At 35.9% G+C, this 16,279-nt stretch overlaps 3 protein-coding genes across 3 annotated transcripts; 2 read left to right on the forward strand and 1 right to left on the reverse strand.

Moving 5' to 3' along the window:
• Positions 1–4,916: 4,916 nt before the first annotated feature.
• On the reverse strand, positions 4,917–8,162 carry LOC110423060 (uncharacterized). Its single transcript, XM_021437170.2, has 6 exons — positions 7,837–8,162; positions 7,116–7,681; positions 6,519–6,711; positions 6,377–6,441; positions 6,083–6,293; positions 4,917–5,827 (listed from the first exon to the last, which is right to left on the reverse strand). Exons 1-6 carry the CDS (start codon positions 8,014–8,016, stop codon positions 5,459–5,461), a joined length of 1,584 nt encoding a protein of 527 aa, XP_021292845.1. The 5' UTR covers positions 8,017–8,162; the 3' UTR covers positions 4,917–5,458.
• Positions 8,163–9,546: 1,384 nt separating this feature from the next.
• LOC110424462 (heavy metal-associated isoprenylated plant protein 39-like) lies at positions 9,547–10,302 on the forward strand. The gene is made up of 3 exons (XM_021439030.1): positions 9,547–9,673; positions 9,753–9,831; positions 9,936–10,302. Exons 1-3 carry the CDS (start codon positions 9,665–9,667, stop codon positions 10,115–10,117), a joined length of 270 nt encoding a protein of 89 aa, XP_021294705.1. The 5' UTR covers positions 9,547–9,664; the 3' UTR covers positions 10,118–10,302.
• Positions 10,303–13,424: 3,122 nt separating this feature from the next.
• On the forward strand, positions 13,425–14,635 carry LOC110423052 (LURP-one-like protein (DUF567)). The gene is made up of 3 exons (XM_021437158.1): positions 13,425–13,721; positions 13,827–14,045; positions 14,159–14,635. Exons 1-3 carry the CDS (start codon positions 13,488–13,490, stop codon positions 14,291–14,293), a joined length of 588 nt encoding a protein of 195 aa, XP_021292833.1. The 5' UTR covers positions 13,425–13,487; the 3' UTR covers positions 14,294–14,635.
• Positions 14,636–16,279: the final 1,644 nt, after the last annotated feature.

The following is a 16,279-nucleotide window of genomic DNA, read 5'->3' on the forward strand; positions in this document are numbered from 1 at the left end:
AATGAACATAAAACTCGGGAAGGGTTTGCTAATGTGTGAGCCGCAGCAGTTTAAAACCATAGGCAACCAACCTAAATTACCGTTGACACTTCTTGGATACACGGCAGGTGATTATCACTGGTTATGACGAATCATGGGCGTATCGTGAGCCGTTGGATTCAAGGTTTGTAATATCCATGATGTACCTTCGTAGGATACACATTCTCCGTGCCCATTTGAAAATTAATAAAAAAATTGCAAACGCGTTAACATAATTACAAATGGATAATTGCTCGGAGCCAGGTTCCAAACGTGCTGATAATGGATGAATAGTGACAATATTTTTAAAAATATTATATACTTTTTTTATTTTTTTATTTCCATACTTTGAGAAGTATTATTTAATGGTGATAAATAACAAATATTAAATGTTAATAATATGGTATGCTTATATAATTTTTTACAATACCAGTTGCTTAATTTAATGTTATATTCACAAATTCTTTATAATTATTGTGTTTTTTTAATTTATGACTTTTTTTGCTATAATTTAAAAGTCAATTAATAATTAGATAAGTTGTCTTTTTCTCTCATTTTCTCCTCGAAAATATTGAAAATCATCTTTAATAATTTGAAATAGTTGAACAATAACAACATTAATAATGGACTTTAATTGTCTTAGGGCTAATCTCCTGGATTGACAAACTAGTCAAATAATTCACTTTGAGAAGTTAAAATGTCAAATCCCTGTAAGGTCAAAGTGTTTAATTCCCCCTTTTTTAGCAAGAAAGGTAAACTCAAATCTAGTACCTAATCTTATTTTAGTTGTATCTATGTTTCAAATTTTTTTCTTTTCAAAAAGTGTTTTTTTAATAAAACTAAAAAATTATACCCAAGCTCCATAATTTTATTAAATCCCTCATAACCCATAGTGATTAGTGATAATGATTAAGAAAAAACCTGAGGGCCCTCCGCAAATTTCGCCAGAGATCATGTGCGGCGTTCTCAACTCCAACATTAAAATCAGCGCGCCTCCTGATTATCATCTCACGAATACGGTAGCCACCCAATTATCACGAGATCTTAAAACGTTTGCAGAATCAAGGGCAGCTGAGAGCTGTGATTTGCTGATTTAACAAATCCATCAAGTTTGACTCGATTGAACCTCCAAATACTACGGTCCACCTTCTCAATGAAAAGACTAAAATATCCTTGAAATTTAGACCAAAATAATAATTCTAAAGTAGGAGAGAAATCTTTATCCCTAAATCATAAATTAAATATGTGATGGGGGCAAAATTTATGTTAGATATGTCAATTGTTAACAAATATGCTAAATGGGCACAATTTATAAAAGGGAATTCACATGTTAGGCACAATAAATCTTGTCTATTTTAATAAAATTGTTTAATTTCTTAAACGATAATAAAAGAAAGGCAGTTAAGGTTTTTTTATTTGCCTATATTTCGACTAAACCTTCACATTAGCATATGCTTTAAATCCTTCTTTTGTTGTTTAGTTGAGCTAGAAGGCTTCTCTTTTGTTAAAGCCTCAAAAGCCAAATATGACACAGGGTTTTACAGTTGTCACCCATGAGATTCAATCGACAAGCAATGTGGTCTTATATGGAACAATAATCAAAGACATGGACACACAACAACTCCCATCTTAAATTTATCTTCAAAGTGAGAATGAAAAGAAAGGACCCCAAAACACCCAAAACCCGAAAAGGATTTGTATGAATAAATGAGTAAATATGAAATAGTGTAATGCATGGAATTGGAATGGTCTCATGGACATGGATTGAGCATAAATGTGATTAAATAAATGCACATGATTAAAGTGGCAAGTTGTGATGTGTGTGGACCATTAAAAATTATTAAGTTGAGGATTTTTTTTTAAAGGGGGGGAGGGGGGGGACTGCCTTCTCTGGTTTGGCATGACATGGTGAATCCTTTTTTGTATGTCCAAAAGGGGCATGAAGGTTGTTTAAGCTTTAAGGCTCCTCACTGACAATGCTTCCAAGCATAAGGACTCTAGGGTTGAGTAGTTTTAAAGGGAAGGTGAAAAGGGGGAGCCTCATGATTTTCAATTTTTAGTGATATGCTGTCCTCAATCCCATTTGAGATTGGGGAAGTGTTAAAAGCATTTGGGTACCAAAGTCAAAAGAAATAAGAGAAAATTTCCCCCCCTCCCTTTAGCCAATGTAGTTCTAACAGACTTACAGGGCCTTGAGTGTTTAATTTTTCAAAAAAGTGAAGCATAAGACAAATTTTGTGGACCCTGGATTTTAGAAGCTGAAACAGGTTTTTATGTTGTGCTTTATTGAATGGAATTTGGGGTCCCCCTGTTCCTCTCTCAAAGCCTCCATGAGCTTAGACGGCAAGGACCCTCAATGTTTTTCCATTTACTGATTTCTTTCAGCATAAATAATGTTAAAGGTGGACAGAAAAGAAAGAAAAGAAATCGACCCTTCATGTTTTTTAAGACCTCTTTGTTAGGTTTTCTGCCCCCCAGCACCTCTTCTCTAGTGCTTTTCTTTTCTGTATTCTGAGAATGATTCAGGCTCAAGTTAATGCAAACAAAGGACATATACCATCAAGTCTGGTGTACTACACATCCTTTACTTAGAATTTTATATTGGTTAAAAAGCAAATCAAAGAATCATTTCAGTTTCGAAACTTTTATGCACCACCCATACCAACACCTAATCATGGACTTTTGGTCTAATAGTCAATTTATAACATAATCCCAAATCCTACTTGACACCCTTTGTTTTTAAGAGTAAGGAAATCACATTGAAGGAATCGAAGCACTTTTATTTCATTGAATCTTCCCTCACATGGCAGTTAAAAAATGTATTGAAATTTTTAATTAATTAGGTGGTGCATATCTCTTATTTAAAAAATAAGATTTGAATTTCTTTTCTTTTAATTATAAAAACAAAATCAGTGATTTATTTACTGGTTTGACACTGTGGGATTAGATAAGCTGTCTACTTCACGAGCTAAGTGGATTCAAGAGCAAGAATTTTCAAAGTTTGGTTAAACGCTTAAAAGCCAAGACCCCTTCATGATTTGGTGGGGTTCTTTTTTCTTGGTAAATTTTGGTAGGTCTAATGTACTAGTAAAATTTGCTTGTAGGTTTCCATCAGTTTGAATCTTAAAATAATTTTTTTGCATACGGCCCCTTTAAACCAATTTGATGTTACATTATCTAAATCGTGTTGAAATTGCGAATAGAAAAAGAGTGGGCAAAGCTTTCGAATTTATTTATTTATTTTTTATATTTTTTTCATAGTCCCCAGCTCAAGTTTGTGTTATAATTGGTTCTTGGAACCACCTTACGCTACGACACACAAATCTATCTAGGTATAAAGATTTGTTCACGACAAGGACTGTGATTAGTGGCGATTTGTCCACCGACACAATCGAGTGTTAGCAAAGAAATTAACATCTAACACTACAACTAACAAAAGGGCTTTAGCCTAACCTAAAGTTGCTTACTTTTTCTAATGATAGCCGTACCATGTTAAATGACCTTGACCCCCTTTGTGAGGCATGTAGGTCTGGGTTCGAACCCAAGCCAAGGCCTATGGCAGCCGACAGTTTACCGGGGGGGTGGCGTTTGAGGGTTAGTCAATAGCTGTTGGGAGGGCTCATTTTTAGGCTAGGCTTCGAGGGGCACGCCTAGCGACTCAATCGTTATGAAACGTGAGTCAGTGACGGAGAAGAGTTGTGGTCAAATCTTAGTAAAGATTTTAACAGTTAAATTCTCGGTATGAAAAGATTTTTCCGTCCAAATAACTAGGAGTAAATTTTATAAGAACACAAAAAAATGGGCTACGCAACTGGTCATGATATGTGGATAGCACTTCGTAGTATTTAAATTTGAGAGGTGGCAGCTTTTGTCAATTCTAGCATTAGTGTGGGAATACAAGGCTCTCAACCGTCGCGGCCCGTCTGTTCTCGTCAAAATTTAATCTGCTTGTCATTTCCATACAAGGACATGACCAATACCAAGTATAAATTCAGTCACACCATTTGCTAAAAGGAGTGTACTGATTGTCTTTTGAACGTAGAAAAAAACTGGGCTAAAGCAATAGATTATGGACCACAAAGATTAATGGTTTTTTTTTTGGGGGGGGTGGGGGGAAGGTCATATTTTCAGCATTTACAACAGAAATTCTTGAGTCCCATTGCTTGGTTTGATCTTTTGGATTCATTCAAGAGGTCTTTGTTTAATGTTCATTGTGAAACAATGACATTTATCTGTCTGTACTCTGGAGGAATCCTGGGCTTTTGCTTTCCGGTGACAGCAACCCAGCAATGGCCCCGGGGTGGAGGAGGGATCATTGTGCATTCACTTGGGGGGTTTTATGTTTCATTATTTTGTCGATTCGGGCAGATAACAGACCAAATTCAATGTCCTTCCATATTGGCCCTGACCCTCTAGAAATCCCTGTGATTCATGACGCGTTAACTCCTTTGGGACAATGCAGTGATGAACTATCCACGTCTTGTTTCTGGTAGTGGTCCCAAATCCCTTTTGATTGTGGCCTTTGAGTTTATGTTCGCATGTGACTGTTGTTTCGGTGCTCATTTTGGTAAAAGGCCTAAAGGCAAAGCCCAAAATCAAAATCCAAAAGCATCTTCGGCTGCTGTGTTGTTGCTTCGATTGCTCTTCCCTGAAGCCAATCCAGTGTTGCAAGGCAATTTGGGCTTTTACCCAGGCTGCAACACAAAAACTTCACGCTCATGCCGATTGCCAGAAAAGTATTGGAACTGATTCGTCCTTAAAAACTCGAGTTTGATGGGTAAGAAAATTAAGAACTCAAAAATAAGTTTAAAATCCTGCTTTTCTTTCTGCTGAAATTCACTGATCACAGAAGCAGAGGTGTTGAAGAATTTCGAACATGGAATCATTAAGGCAATAGGTGGGAATTTCAAAATTAAATTCAATATCTAAAGCTGAAAACCATTGAAGTTGGGTTCAAAAGTTGTTCAAAGAGAGTAAATAGTTGTGACTTGGAATTGGAGCTTTCTCGTGTCACGGTTGTGGACTTGTGGTCCTCTGTTTTTGTCCTTCTAGCCACCTGCCACCTTTTGCCCAATAACTTTCTGTAATGGTTGGTTATATCGACTTTGCAAGTGGACCGCTTTCCTGCCCTAGAGTAGACCACCCTTATAGTCTGATAGGTCTCCCTCTCAGCTTCAAACTTCAGTCGACCCAGTCCCAACAAGTTCACCTGACCCTGCTTCATTTTTCTTCACTTTAGCATTGTTCTGATAATACAAAGCTTTTTCTTGTTTTTTTTCCCTTACAAATCACTAATGGTTTATTGGATGTGCCAATTACCAAAAAAAAAAAAAATTGTATGTACTCTCTATTTGACCCATGTATTTATTAAAATTGGGCATAAACCTAAATAGACTTTGTCTTAGATTATATAAAACAAAAGGATTAGGCATCCACTCCACTATTGCTTGTTGAGGCTGTCCCAATAACCTTTCTCCCACTTCTTCACTTGCATTATTGAATTGATTTTTCTCCTCACAAATGCTGCAAGAGCTTGAGGTTCATAAGGAGGAGGCAGGGTGCATGCACTTGAAACCGAAGGTCCTTTCACCAAGGATTCCATCATGAACTTCTTCTTTCGCCCTTCAATTCCTTCTGCATGACAGGCCATGACCTCTGAGCACAACTCCACGGCTCCTTCAGGTATTCTTGCTTCAAATTTTAACAACTTAGCATACTCGTTTAACAGATGATACATATAATCATAAATGTAGTCCATTTTTAGCTGCTCTTCCATGAAGCTACCGGCCGCTTTTCCGATTTCCTGTGCCTGCCAAATCCATGAACGTATATCAATTTTCAGAAAGGTATTGCAAAGATTCCAATGGTTGATATTCATCTACCAGTTCAAACTTTAAAGATCAAAATATCATAGCCTCTTTAAGTACTTAAGAGCTCAAATTTGAACTGCTTTATTCAGATAATTAAGTTTTAATTACATCTAGTTTTTGAGTTTTCTGTTATCAAGTTACATTTTCAATCTAAACAATATAGACTATGAGTAATTTGGCCTAGAGATGGCTACCTTCTTTTTGTGATGATTGCCCCAATCCACAGCAAACTTAAGGGACCTGCACTTGTCATCGTCCCTTATAGGCCAGTAATGCTCCACAGGCTGCATGCTTCTCATGAAAAAATCATAGTACTTAGGCTGTACAATCAGTGTAACAGAATCACAGGCCAGAATATATTTCTCGCTAACAGACCATGCATACCCTTCAATGTAGATCTTGTACCTGCAAAACCACGAATTGCCCAAATTGGTAACTTTAGTTGACAAATTTACACCAGTATTGTTGTTCTCACACCAGAATTATACCTATAGGTGCATTGATGTGCTATGTTCGACTGTTTAAAACCTTGCTGGCCTTCAAGGATCCAATCCTGCAAACTATGCCTATTAATTTGATAGTTCTTTTGAACAAATCAAGAGCTTATGCTTAAAATTACACTAAATCTACCTGGATAAATAGGCGGGCATTCCAGTCTTGTTGATCAGAGACATTGCACTTAAGAAGGTCCTGCCTTCTGTCATCCACGAATGGGTTTCCCTTCCAGTAGGCGTATGGTTCCCTGTCTATCCAGCTGGTCTGATTATTTCCTTCTCTAATATCTTTCAATATGCTGTGCCATGGTTTTATATTTATCTCTGCCCTAAAAGGAAAAAGCACAAACCCTTTTTGTTAACTAAGACGAATGGATATCAAACTGTTAACTTGAAATTTTGAATTTATAGAATTATAATAGCTCAAAAATTAAGAGAGTAAAGCAGTATCAAGCAGTTAAGAGTTCTAACTTCCGAAACATTCCAAATTGTACCGAGTCTTATCAGAGGCCTAAAAATGGTACGTCACTTAGTTTTTGAAACAGGGGACCCATTTGTCAAATATGCAACCAAACTTGTATGGCCTGCCTTTAATACCACATTTGGCTACATCTCGAGCAGACTAGTGTTAGCTCTGCTTTCTACCATGCATGTAGCGACAACAATTTCAAACAAAAACCAGCGTGAAATGAACAGCAAAAAGGACAGAGAGGATTGTAAAAGAAGGCATTACCAACCCCAGAAGGACCAATCAGGAAACACTATATCCAGCGTTTCTTTATCTCCACAGTACCGAAACAATGGTGGTGGGCCCGGCGCATTCTGTCCACGGTAGTCACTTGATCTGACCTGCGGCTTATCTTCAGTGTCAAACATGATTTCCAGGTCCGGTAGCCTTCCGGGGTACCTCCTGAGGAGTTGCAGAACGCCCCAAATGGTGAAAACATCTCTTGTCTGAATGGCTTTTCTGTAGTTTTCAACGTACGCTTTGCCCCCAATGATTACCAGGCGAAATGTTGCTGTTCTGTTAGCTCTTTCCACCATGTCCCTGGTGATTCCTGAGGTTTTCCAGGGACGTAAATCTTCGTGGATCCATCTAAAGTAATCAGGGCAAACAGGGTTGGATGAAGGATCAAGGTCTTCTGTTTGGAATGTTTTGGGGTAATTCGTAGGACAGGTTTGTGTCTGGTTTTTGCTGCTGGTGCACTCGAGTGGGATTTCAATTTTCTGTATGGGAATTTTTGGCTTTTCTGATATTATTATAGTCTTATTTCTTAAATTCTCAATAAAAAAACTAGACTGCACAAAAAAAAGAAAAGAAAGAGCAGCTCAACTAAACATGAATTAAAAATTGCACAAACTACCATGAAGATTCTGAAAAATGGGTTTTCCAATCCAGTTACTAGAAAGAAATAGTACGAAATTTAAGTACTTGTGGGAATTTTAGTACTTACAGTGTCAATCCATGAGGAAGATGTAAAGGCAGCCACGAGGAGAACAGTTAAAAAGAGAAGAGCTGCAGTTGTTGCAGGTTTTCTTTTCAATGGAGGCCGCCAGAAAGGTATCTCCAAGGAATGTCTAGCCAGTCCAGATCCGTGCAACATGAATTCTTTACTGCACTGCAGCTTTTGCATCAGGGTCCTTTCACTTTCTCTCTTATTGTTTCACCAAACTGTCATCAAAAATCTAATGCAGCTTTGGTTTTCCTGTTGATAAAGCTTGCTGCCTCACCAATAAACGTTTTTAGTACAAAATTTTCTTGTTGGTGAAGGCAAAGAGAAACATTTCTTGAGCAGAGAAGGATGGTATTTTGGTGGGATCCATGTGGTTAGCTAATGGCCAAAAGAGTTGAACATGAGATAACTGAGAGTCGGGGGCCAGAATCCAAGATCTCTCCGTTAAAAAAGCCATGGTATTTCCAGCACTGGCATATTTACCGTTGCAATCATCATAATTGGTTCTCAATGGACAATACCAGACGGCAGAAAGTAAGTGGGGTGTTGGGACCATGGGAATTCCTGTGTACAAAAATACAAGCTTCTCAAATGACTTTTGCCTAGCTTACTGTTAGCAGAAAATTACTCTAAATGCTTATTAAAAAATTTACCTTCTGAAGTATTAAGAAAGAGCTGATGATTTTCCATTTGGAGAAAGTCATAGGATCTTATATGTTTTAACTGAGCCATTATTTCCTTTGAAGTTAATTCTGACTAAAGAAGCCTCCTCTACTTGAATCTAAATGGCATTTACAGGAAAAGGTGGCGCTTTTCTCAACAACTATTTACTAGTATTACTATCTTTGCAAATGAGCTAGTCAGGCATCTTCAAGACATAGCTGGCTGAAACAAATATTTACTAGTATTACTATCTTTGCAACTATTTACTAGTGAAGTTGGCTGATTGTCAATTGAAGGACAGTAAGGTGGCCCAGCCTTTCCAGTGTAAGAAGGGAGGAAAAGAATGGAAAAGACTGCGGGGTCCACATCAGAGATATTGCAGTCTGATAAGTCAGGCACGTACATGTGTTCTTAAATGAAAATTGCTACCAATAATCCCTTTGCACTCAAATTAATCCAATGAATATTCCTTGATTCTCCTACATCTTCTGGTTCAGAGAGAAAACTGCTTAAGCTTTTATGTATTATATTAGTCTATTATTTGGTCTGTGACTCTCCCAAGAGTCAGCAAAAGACAGCAAAACACTTGTTTTTATTAGTGGTTGCAATGATGTTCCGCTGTATAATTTGTATGGAGTGGAGTGTTTTGAGGGGTAATCTTCCAATAATGTCTCCGATTGATGTCGGTTGGACTGCAAATAAGGTTACCAGCAGAGAGAATTGGTCCAGAAAATGAAGAATGAAGTGTACATAAGAAAATGGTTTCAGGAATCTGGAGCCAAATAAATTAACAAGAATCATTTCCAAATATTAGTTTGATGCCAATTATGGGGTAAGTGTGCAATAATTATAATAAATTTAAAAGGAAAATGTTGTTGCTTCTAAACTCAGATTGGGAATATTTAATTCATTGGTCATTACTTGCAGAGTAGGATCCATAGAAAAGCCTGAAAAAGGTCGCTCAGAGTGGGCGACATCATTGACCATATCACTGCTGATCTAAGCCACTGCCAGTTTGTCATAGCCCTATACATATAAATGTGTTACACCCTTGACCATCCCTTCCTTGAGGCCTTTTGTATTGAGTTCGGATATTCAATGCTGATCCAGCTGCAACGTAGTTCTGTTGCCTCCATTCCCTGCATATCCTGATCAATATCCTCAGATGGCTCAGGCATTTTTTTTTATTTCTCTTCCTTTCCTTATCACAAATATACTGTTTCTAGGACATGACCTTTAATTTTGCATTGCAGAAGGTAGTCTTGAAGATAATGACCATGAATGATGAAAAGACAAAGAAGAAAGCCCTAGAGGCTGTTGCCAACATTTACGGTAATCAGCAAAGCCTTTTCTTCCTTTGTGGGTTCTGATTTTATTCCTGGAGCATGTAAATTTCTGAATGACAGCATTGCAATATGACAAATCTTGTTGAACAGGCGTTGATTCAATTGCGGCGGACTTGAAGGAGCAAAAGCTGACTATCATTGGCGAGATGGACGCGGTTGCAATAGCCAAAAGACTGAAGAAAATAGGGAAAGCAGAGATTGTTACAGTGGGACCAGCTAAGGAAGAGAAGAAAGATGAGAAAAAAGATGAAAATAAAGATGAAAAGAACTAGTTTCCCCTAGACGGCTAGTCCTTACTCTTTTCTGTATTATCAATAGAAATCGAAGAGTGTGTTGTTTGTTTATCCTTTAGCTTAGCTATGACTAAACATGCCACCATATTCCATCAATAATCATCTGTTAGTTACTTTTGAGTAATCAAATGCAATTCAAAGTTAAAAATCGATGTATAATTTCATCAGAGGTTCTGTTCAACTGCCAGAAAATAATACCCTGTTGGAAAGGAAATTCATGGTGGTTGATTGCAGTCAATGTACAAATGTTTACATTTACTGCCACTCGACGGCAGGGCGACCAACTCTCACTGACAGCATTCCGCTACCAGTCCAACCATCTTCACGTGGAAGTAAATGTGAAACCAGAGGAATTCTGTGATTGTCACATTTGAATGTCTCAACTGAAGGAACATTTTTTTTTTCTGTATCAAAGCATTAAGATAGATCGGATTTGGTTATCACGACTTTACAAGGATTTGCAGTTCATTCCATGAATATTTGGAATTAGTTAGTTTCTTATCAAAATGGACCACGCAAGAGATCAAATCTTTGTCCTTACATTGCAGAGAAATGCATGGCAAAAGCCAAAACGAATGGTGAATGCAGAAGGCATTCTCTCACCTTGAATACAACATTTAGTAGATATGTTTTGAGCTAGCTAGTTTTCTTCCTTGTCATGCTTGCTGATTAAAACATACAGATTGAATGAAACCCATCTCTCTCTTTGATTTTAAATTAGATTAGCTGGACAACATATAATAAGCAAGAATCAAGACGATGGTCAACATTAAGTAATCTAAAAGCCGTTGTTCGTGTATTCTGTTCCTCCATATTTAGAGCCCAAGGCGTGCGGAAATGACACTAGGAATGGGCAGAAAACTTGTATACGGCAGCATCAACAGACGACAGATTACATTTAAAATGATTGTCCAAAAGCATACAACTTGATGATAAAAAACAGTCAATCACAATATAAAAGTCAGTGTAATCATCATCATAAACCAACTTACTTTCACGGTCAGCCATGCTGCAAAAGGTCTGCTCCAGACAAATATTATTTGGCAGCACCTGATAAACATAGACGGTTCAAAAATGCTGAAATATGCCTGGAATCCATTGGATTGCTATGCATTCCACTTAAGTATTTGTTTGAATGTGGACCTTCAAAGCATTGACAAAACTTTGCAGGGATTGTACTCTTTGAAGCTAAAAAGGTAGAGCAAATAAGAAAGGCAAAGGCATTTACTGGTCGGGGTAAAACGCACAAGTAAGGAACCTTATAGTGATATGAAGTGTAAGGATCAATAAGAAGATATTAGTATTAAAGTTCATCTAGGGTGACGTGTGTGTCATCATAGACATAAACTCTTCACAACTCACAAAACCCAATTTTTAATGGGGGAAATACTAGGCAATGATGTGTATGTCATCATTGACACGTAGTTAAATATTATTTTTTTAATATTTAACTATTTTGTCCAGAAGATAAAATGGTAAATTTAAAGTTTAAGACTTTCCAAAACTTTTTGAAAGTCAAGGTGATGGAATGGTGATGTTAATGGTTAAGGGCTCAAGCCCAATTCGAGAAGAGTTCTGGTTAAGCAGGGTGGGTCGAGTGTGGCCCATTTGTTGTGGTTAGCTGCTTCATGCTATCGCTATTTCAGCAGGGAGGACGAGGCCCAAACCTTGCTTTTCTAAAATTGAGCTGACATTGCAAAAGCTTTATATAAACAACTACAAGTCAAATATACTTACGGAATACTATAACTTTCATGAAAAGTGATCATTTAAAATAAAATTAAAATATATAATAATAGAATATCTGTCGTTTATAATAGAGAATACAAATTATTAAATTTATCGTATAGCTAATCCCTTAGCTTTAATAATTAAAGTCATACTTAATTATGCTGGGTTGACTTAATTAATTAATCTATAGTTACTTCATGGGGTCACCCGTATATGTTAAATCTTCAAAAAAACGTGGGATCAACTCAAGTTCAAGTGATTTTTCGTTTTTCTTTTCTTTTTTTTTTAAATACATAGAATTCAAAAAAAAAGGTCAACGGCTTCAAATAATTACCATCTCCATTCAGGGGTAAGGGCTAGAAAGCTTTTGTTTTCCTAAAAAGTCAATGATATTGTTGCTTCTGTTTGCTAATGAAACTCTGTTAGTAATTTTATGGATAGAAGTTCTAATCCAGTAATTGAAGGCAAAATATGAAGTGGAAGATATGTTAAAGTTGTAGGTGGTTCATCCACATGTAAAATGCTTCTTTCCACGTGGGATATGATGTCAGGGTGGCGGCCTGCGCTTCTAAAGAGCAGAGGCCGACGCTGTATATTAAATTGCTTGCTGCTACTATTAATATAGAATATTTATTGTTTTTTAATTGTTTCTTTTTTTATCTCATTCTTTTTCGTCCCTTTAATCCACGTAATTAAAAACTTAATTAAAATATCAGGAATGGGATTCCTGAAGCAGTTCCGAATGTACCTGAACCTATAGTAGTTCTAGTTGGCTAAGGCAGTCTTTGTTACAATGGTCAATGGTAATGGCTAATTATTAAAACCAAAGTGACTCAACCCATCATGATGAGTACTAATTCCAGAACAATATGTCAGCAGCTTGGGATTAAGTTTCGTAGAAAATTTGTAGTAGAATAGTTGATTGTTTATCTTAGTTTCCTCGAAGATAATCTTGGAGTTTGGTTGATGAATGTGGTAGCAGCAGAGAAATATATGAAAAAGCATATAAAATAATTTCATCAATGAACCGATAAGGATCTGACCAAAGATAGGAACTGAAACAAATACTATATTTCATGTCCCTTTTCTTCATGACATCAACAAACCCAAATACTAAATAATACACTTTAAAAAAAAAAATTAGAACTACTAGGAAGATAGGCTCAAAAGGGTCGATCTTTGCTGAGTTAAACAACCTGATCTTTGCTGAGTTAAACAACCCTGTTTTGGTCAGAGAGCATGCTTTAAACGTGCATTGAATCTCCTCTGCGGAAATATTCTCTAGATGAAGTGATATCCTCTTTCTGAGCCACCATATAATGGCATTGTTTAATAATAAATAAATATGCTTTTTTAGGAGGCTTAGGTTGACAAAAGATCAATGAAAGATAACTGTGAAGCTTAAAATGTTTTTTGTCCTTTTTTTTAAAAAAAATGTTATTTTACATTTTTTTTATAGTTTTCGATTATTTTATGGGACTCCGTGACTGTGACATGGCATTGTTTTTTTAAATCATTTACGTTACAACTCAGTTCCTAAGGATAGGAGCATAAATATAACTTCTTGCCGGCCTTTCTGATCATCTTCAAACCTCAACTTTCTTAACTACCTTTCAAAATGGCAAAGGTTCATCCTCAAGCATCCGTTTCAGATCCCTGCAGTATGGGTTCTGCAGGAAGAGAAACGTTCACTATATGGATGAAATCTCTTGTATGTCACACCAATGGTTGCACCGTTTTTGATTCAGAAGGGGAGATTGTCTATCGTGTTGAAAACTATGACAGCAGGGGTAGCAGTGAAGTTCATCTCATGGACCTGCGAGGCAAAGTTCTCTTCACCATACTAAAAAAGGTACTATAGATGCAACTAAACATCTTATAAAGAATATAAATTTATATTATTGATTATCTGGGAAGACTCTTAATCGGGTTTTCTCACCTTTGACTGCTTTTGCAGAAACTTCAACTTCTTGGACGTTGGAATGGCTATAGAGGGAACTTTACTGGCACAAAGAAGGAAAAGCCATGCTTTCAAGTTAAGAAATACTGGAGGATTCTCCGGAGAGATTTAGCTTGTCAAGTGACGATGGGCTTGAACAAGTACTGGATAGTTAGCTTAGGTCGCAACAAACAAGGATTTAAGATAGTAAACATGGCAGGAGATATTGTAGCAGAGGTAATTAAACACCAAGACTTAAAATTTCTGTGTTTAAGTCATTATATAGGAAAGATAAGTTATCCGATGGTAATGTCGTCACTGACAATCTTTCTCCATTTTTAATATTGCAGGTGAAGCGGAAGCAATTATCTTCCGGGATGGTGTTAGGAGATGATGTATTAACTTTGGAGGTAGAACCTTATATTGATCATTCACTAATCGTTGCTCTTGTGACCGTTTATGGGTTGATAAACAAGAGATTGTAGATCGATAATTCCAAGCATAAATTTTCGAGAAAGCAACTAAGCAAGTGAAGCATGTATACACGTATACAATGTAGGCATACTCCAGCTATATACAAGTGTGTATATATATATATATATATATATATATATATGAACCTTCAGGTAGAATAAGTTCGATATAAATATATATAGAACAAGATATACAGTATCTCTGCTGATCTCGAAGAATATATCCCAAATCAAAGGGGAAAATAATGCATGTGGTTGATGCAATTAAACAAAAAAAAACCCTGCAATGAGATTCAAGAGATCTATAAGGCGTGATCAGCACAATCACTCTGACAAACCTGACATATGTACTTCATTGTCTGAATTTGGTTTCTGATATATTTGCTTTGGTTAAGTTCTCCCCATTTTTTTCCCCTTTTCTGTGGTGGACTACGTGGTGCAGAACAAATGTTTTACATTCTTAAAATGAAAATTGGACATTGCATAGCATTACTCCAAAACCATACCCTACAAGATTTTGACCGAAGAAACTAATTCATAATTGACCTTTTGATGTATTAGCTGAACAATGTGAAAAAATAAACTCAAGAGAATAAACAGAAAAGAAGAAGACAGAGACTCGAATCTGCAAATGGATGAGCAAGGATGGAAGGGTCAAACGCACAGTACCAAGAAGAAATAAATAAATAAACTGGAACGTTTTGTTATTTACCAGTCTTACTGCTAGTTACTTTTTAAAGATTTACTTTTACTCCTTTCTTTAAAATATCAATTAGTTAGTTAACATAGATTAATTAATTATTTTTCTTTTTTCATTCCCTGATTAGTTACGGGGGTTGTATATAAACTCACTATACCCTGATTTTTCTAAAATGAGAAATATATCTGACATTCTGCCGTATTGCCTGACTCTCTGCGTTGCCTGCCTCATCATTTTTGTCATGATGGGTGCCTGCCTTTGGTGTGAAACTAACTCATTTTCCATAGCCGTGTACATCCTCATTGTATTTTTGTCAGTGATCCAAGGAATTTTGAACTACTATTTTATTAATTATATAGAACGAAAATGTGTAGATATAGAGTGTAATGTGCTAGTCCACAACCGCACGCTCACCAAACCATGGCAGCGCCGCAATTAATTCGCTTGCCGGTGTGCTGTTTTCTGTGCATAATATCACATGCGGCTGGAGGCTGGCCACTCGTGTCTTTCATACTTCACACGTTATATTGGAACTCCCAATTTAACATACAGTAAATTATTATAATTAAAAATTTAGTCAATGTTGTGAAAATATAAATTTAAAAGAGAATATTAAAGAGAAATAATAAAAATGTAAAAAAATATTTTATTTTATTTTATTTCTTATTTTAATATATCTACTATCAATTATAATGCTTTTATTTATAAGTATACATAGACAAAGGGGAAATGAATTTATATAATTAGAGAGAATGAACTTAGTAAATAACAATGTACATACACTGAATAAAACTAGAAAATAAAAATGTATCAACATAAATATGTAGATTAGATGTTGTGAAATAGAATGAATATTCATATATATATATATATATATTCATAACTATCAACTTTTTTTTATTAATACTATTAATTTAGCTAGGCTTTGGTTAATTTTGCTGTAAATTAATTAACTTGATCCATGCTAACCTTATTTAGTTTGATATTTTGTGATTTGATATGTGTAGCAACCATTCAATATACCCACAACAAACTGTTTAGGCATGCATTATACATTATTGATCACTTAATTAAGGCTAATCTAATATTAAATTATATTATTTTAATATTAAATTACTTGTGCTTTAATTATTTTAGCGTGGTCATGCCCAATATATGGAATATGTAAATTAAACATGTTGAAAAATAGAAATTTTAATAAATACGATAATAGTTGTATATTCTTCTTGTACATGATGAAACATATATAACATAATATATATATATGCTAAATTAATTAAAATTTAAACCATTGAAAA

The sequence above is a fragment of the Theobroma umbraticum genome, unplaced genomic scaffold, assembly GCF_002168275.2.
Source record: "Theobroma umbraticum cultivar Fairchild unplaced genomic scaffold, ASM216827v3 scaffold_30.0, whole genome shotgun sequence".
NCBI lineage: Eukaryota > Viridiplantae > Streptophyta > Magnoliopsida > Malvales > Malvaceae > Theobroma > Theobroma umbraticum.

Bases quoted from the DNA above. Each gene is read 5' to 3' on its own strand.
- LOC110423052 (XM_021437158.1), top strand. From the start codon at position 13,488: ATGGCAAAGGTTCATCCTCAAGCATCCGTTTCAGATCCCTGCAGTATG. The intron at 13,722-13,826 runs GTACTATAGATG...CTGCTTTTGCAG, and splicing joins TCTTCACCATACTAAAAAAG to AAACTTCAACTTCTTGGACG. The intron at 14,046-14,158 runs GTAATTAAACAC...TTAATATTGCAG, and splicing joins CAGGAGATATTGTAGCAGAG to GTGAAGCGGAAGCAATTATC.
- LOC110424462 (XM_021439030.1), top strand. The intron at 9,832-9,935 runs GTAATCAGCAAA...CTTGTTGAACAG, and splicing joins GGCTGTTGCCAACATTTACG to GCGTTGATTCAATTGCGGCG.
- LOC110423060 (XM_021437170.2), bottom strand. From the start codon at position 8,016: ATGCAAAAGCTGCAGTGCAGTAAAGAATTCATGTTGCACGGATCTGGA. The intron at 7,682-7,836 runs GTAAGTACTAAA...TTTTTTGTGCAG, and splicing joins CTTCCTCATGGATTGACACT to TCTAGTTTTTTTATTGAGAA. The intron at 6,712-7,115 runs GTAATGCCTTCT...TTTTCCTTTTAG, and splicing joins GATTGGTCCTTCTGGGGTTG to GGCAGAGATAAATATAAAAC.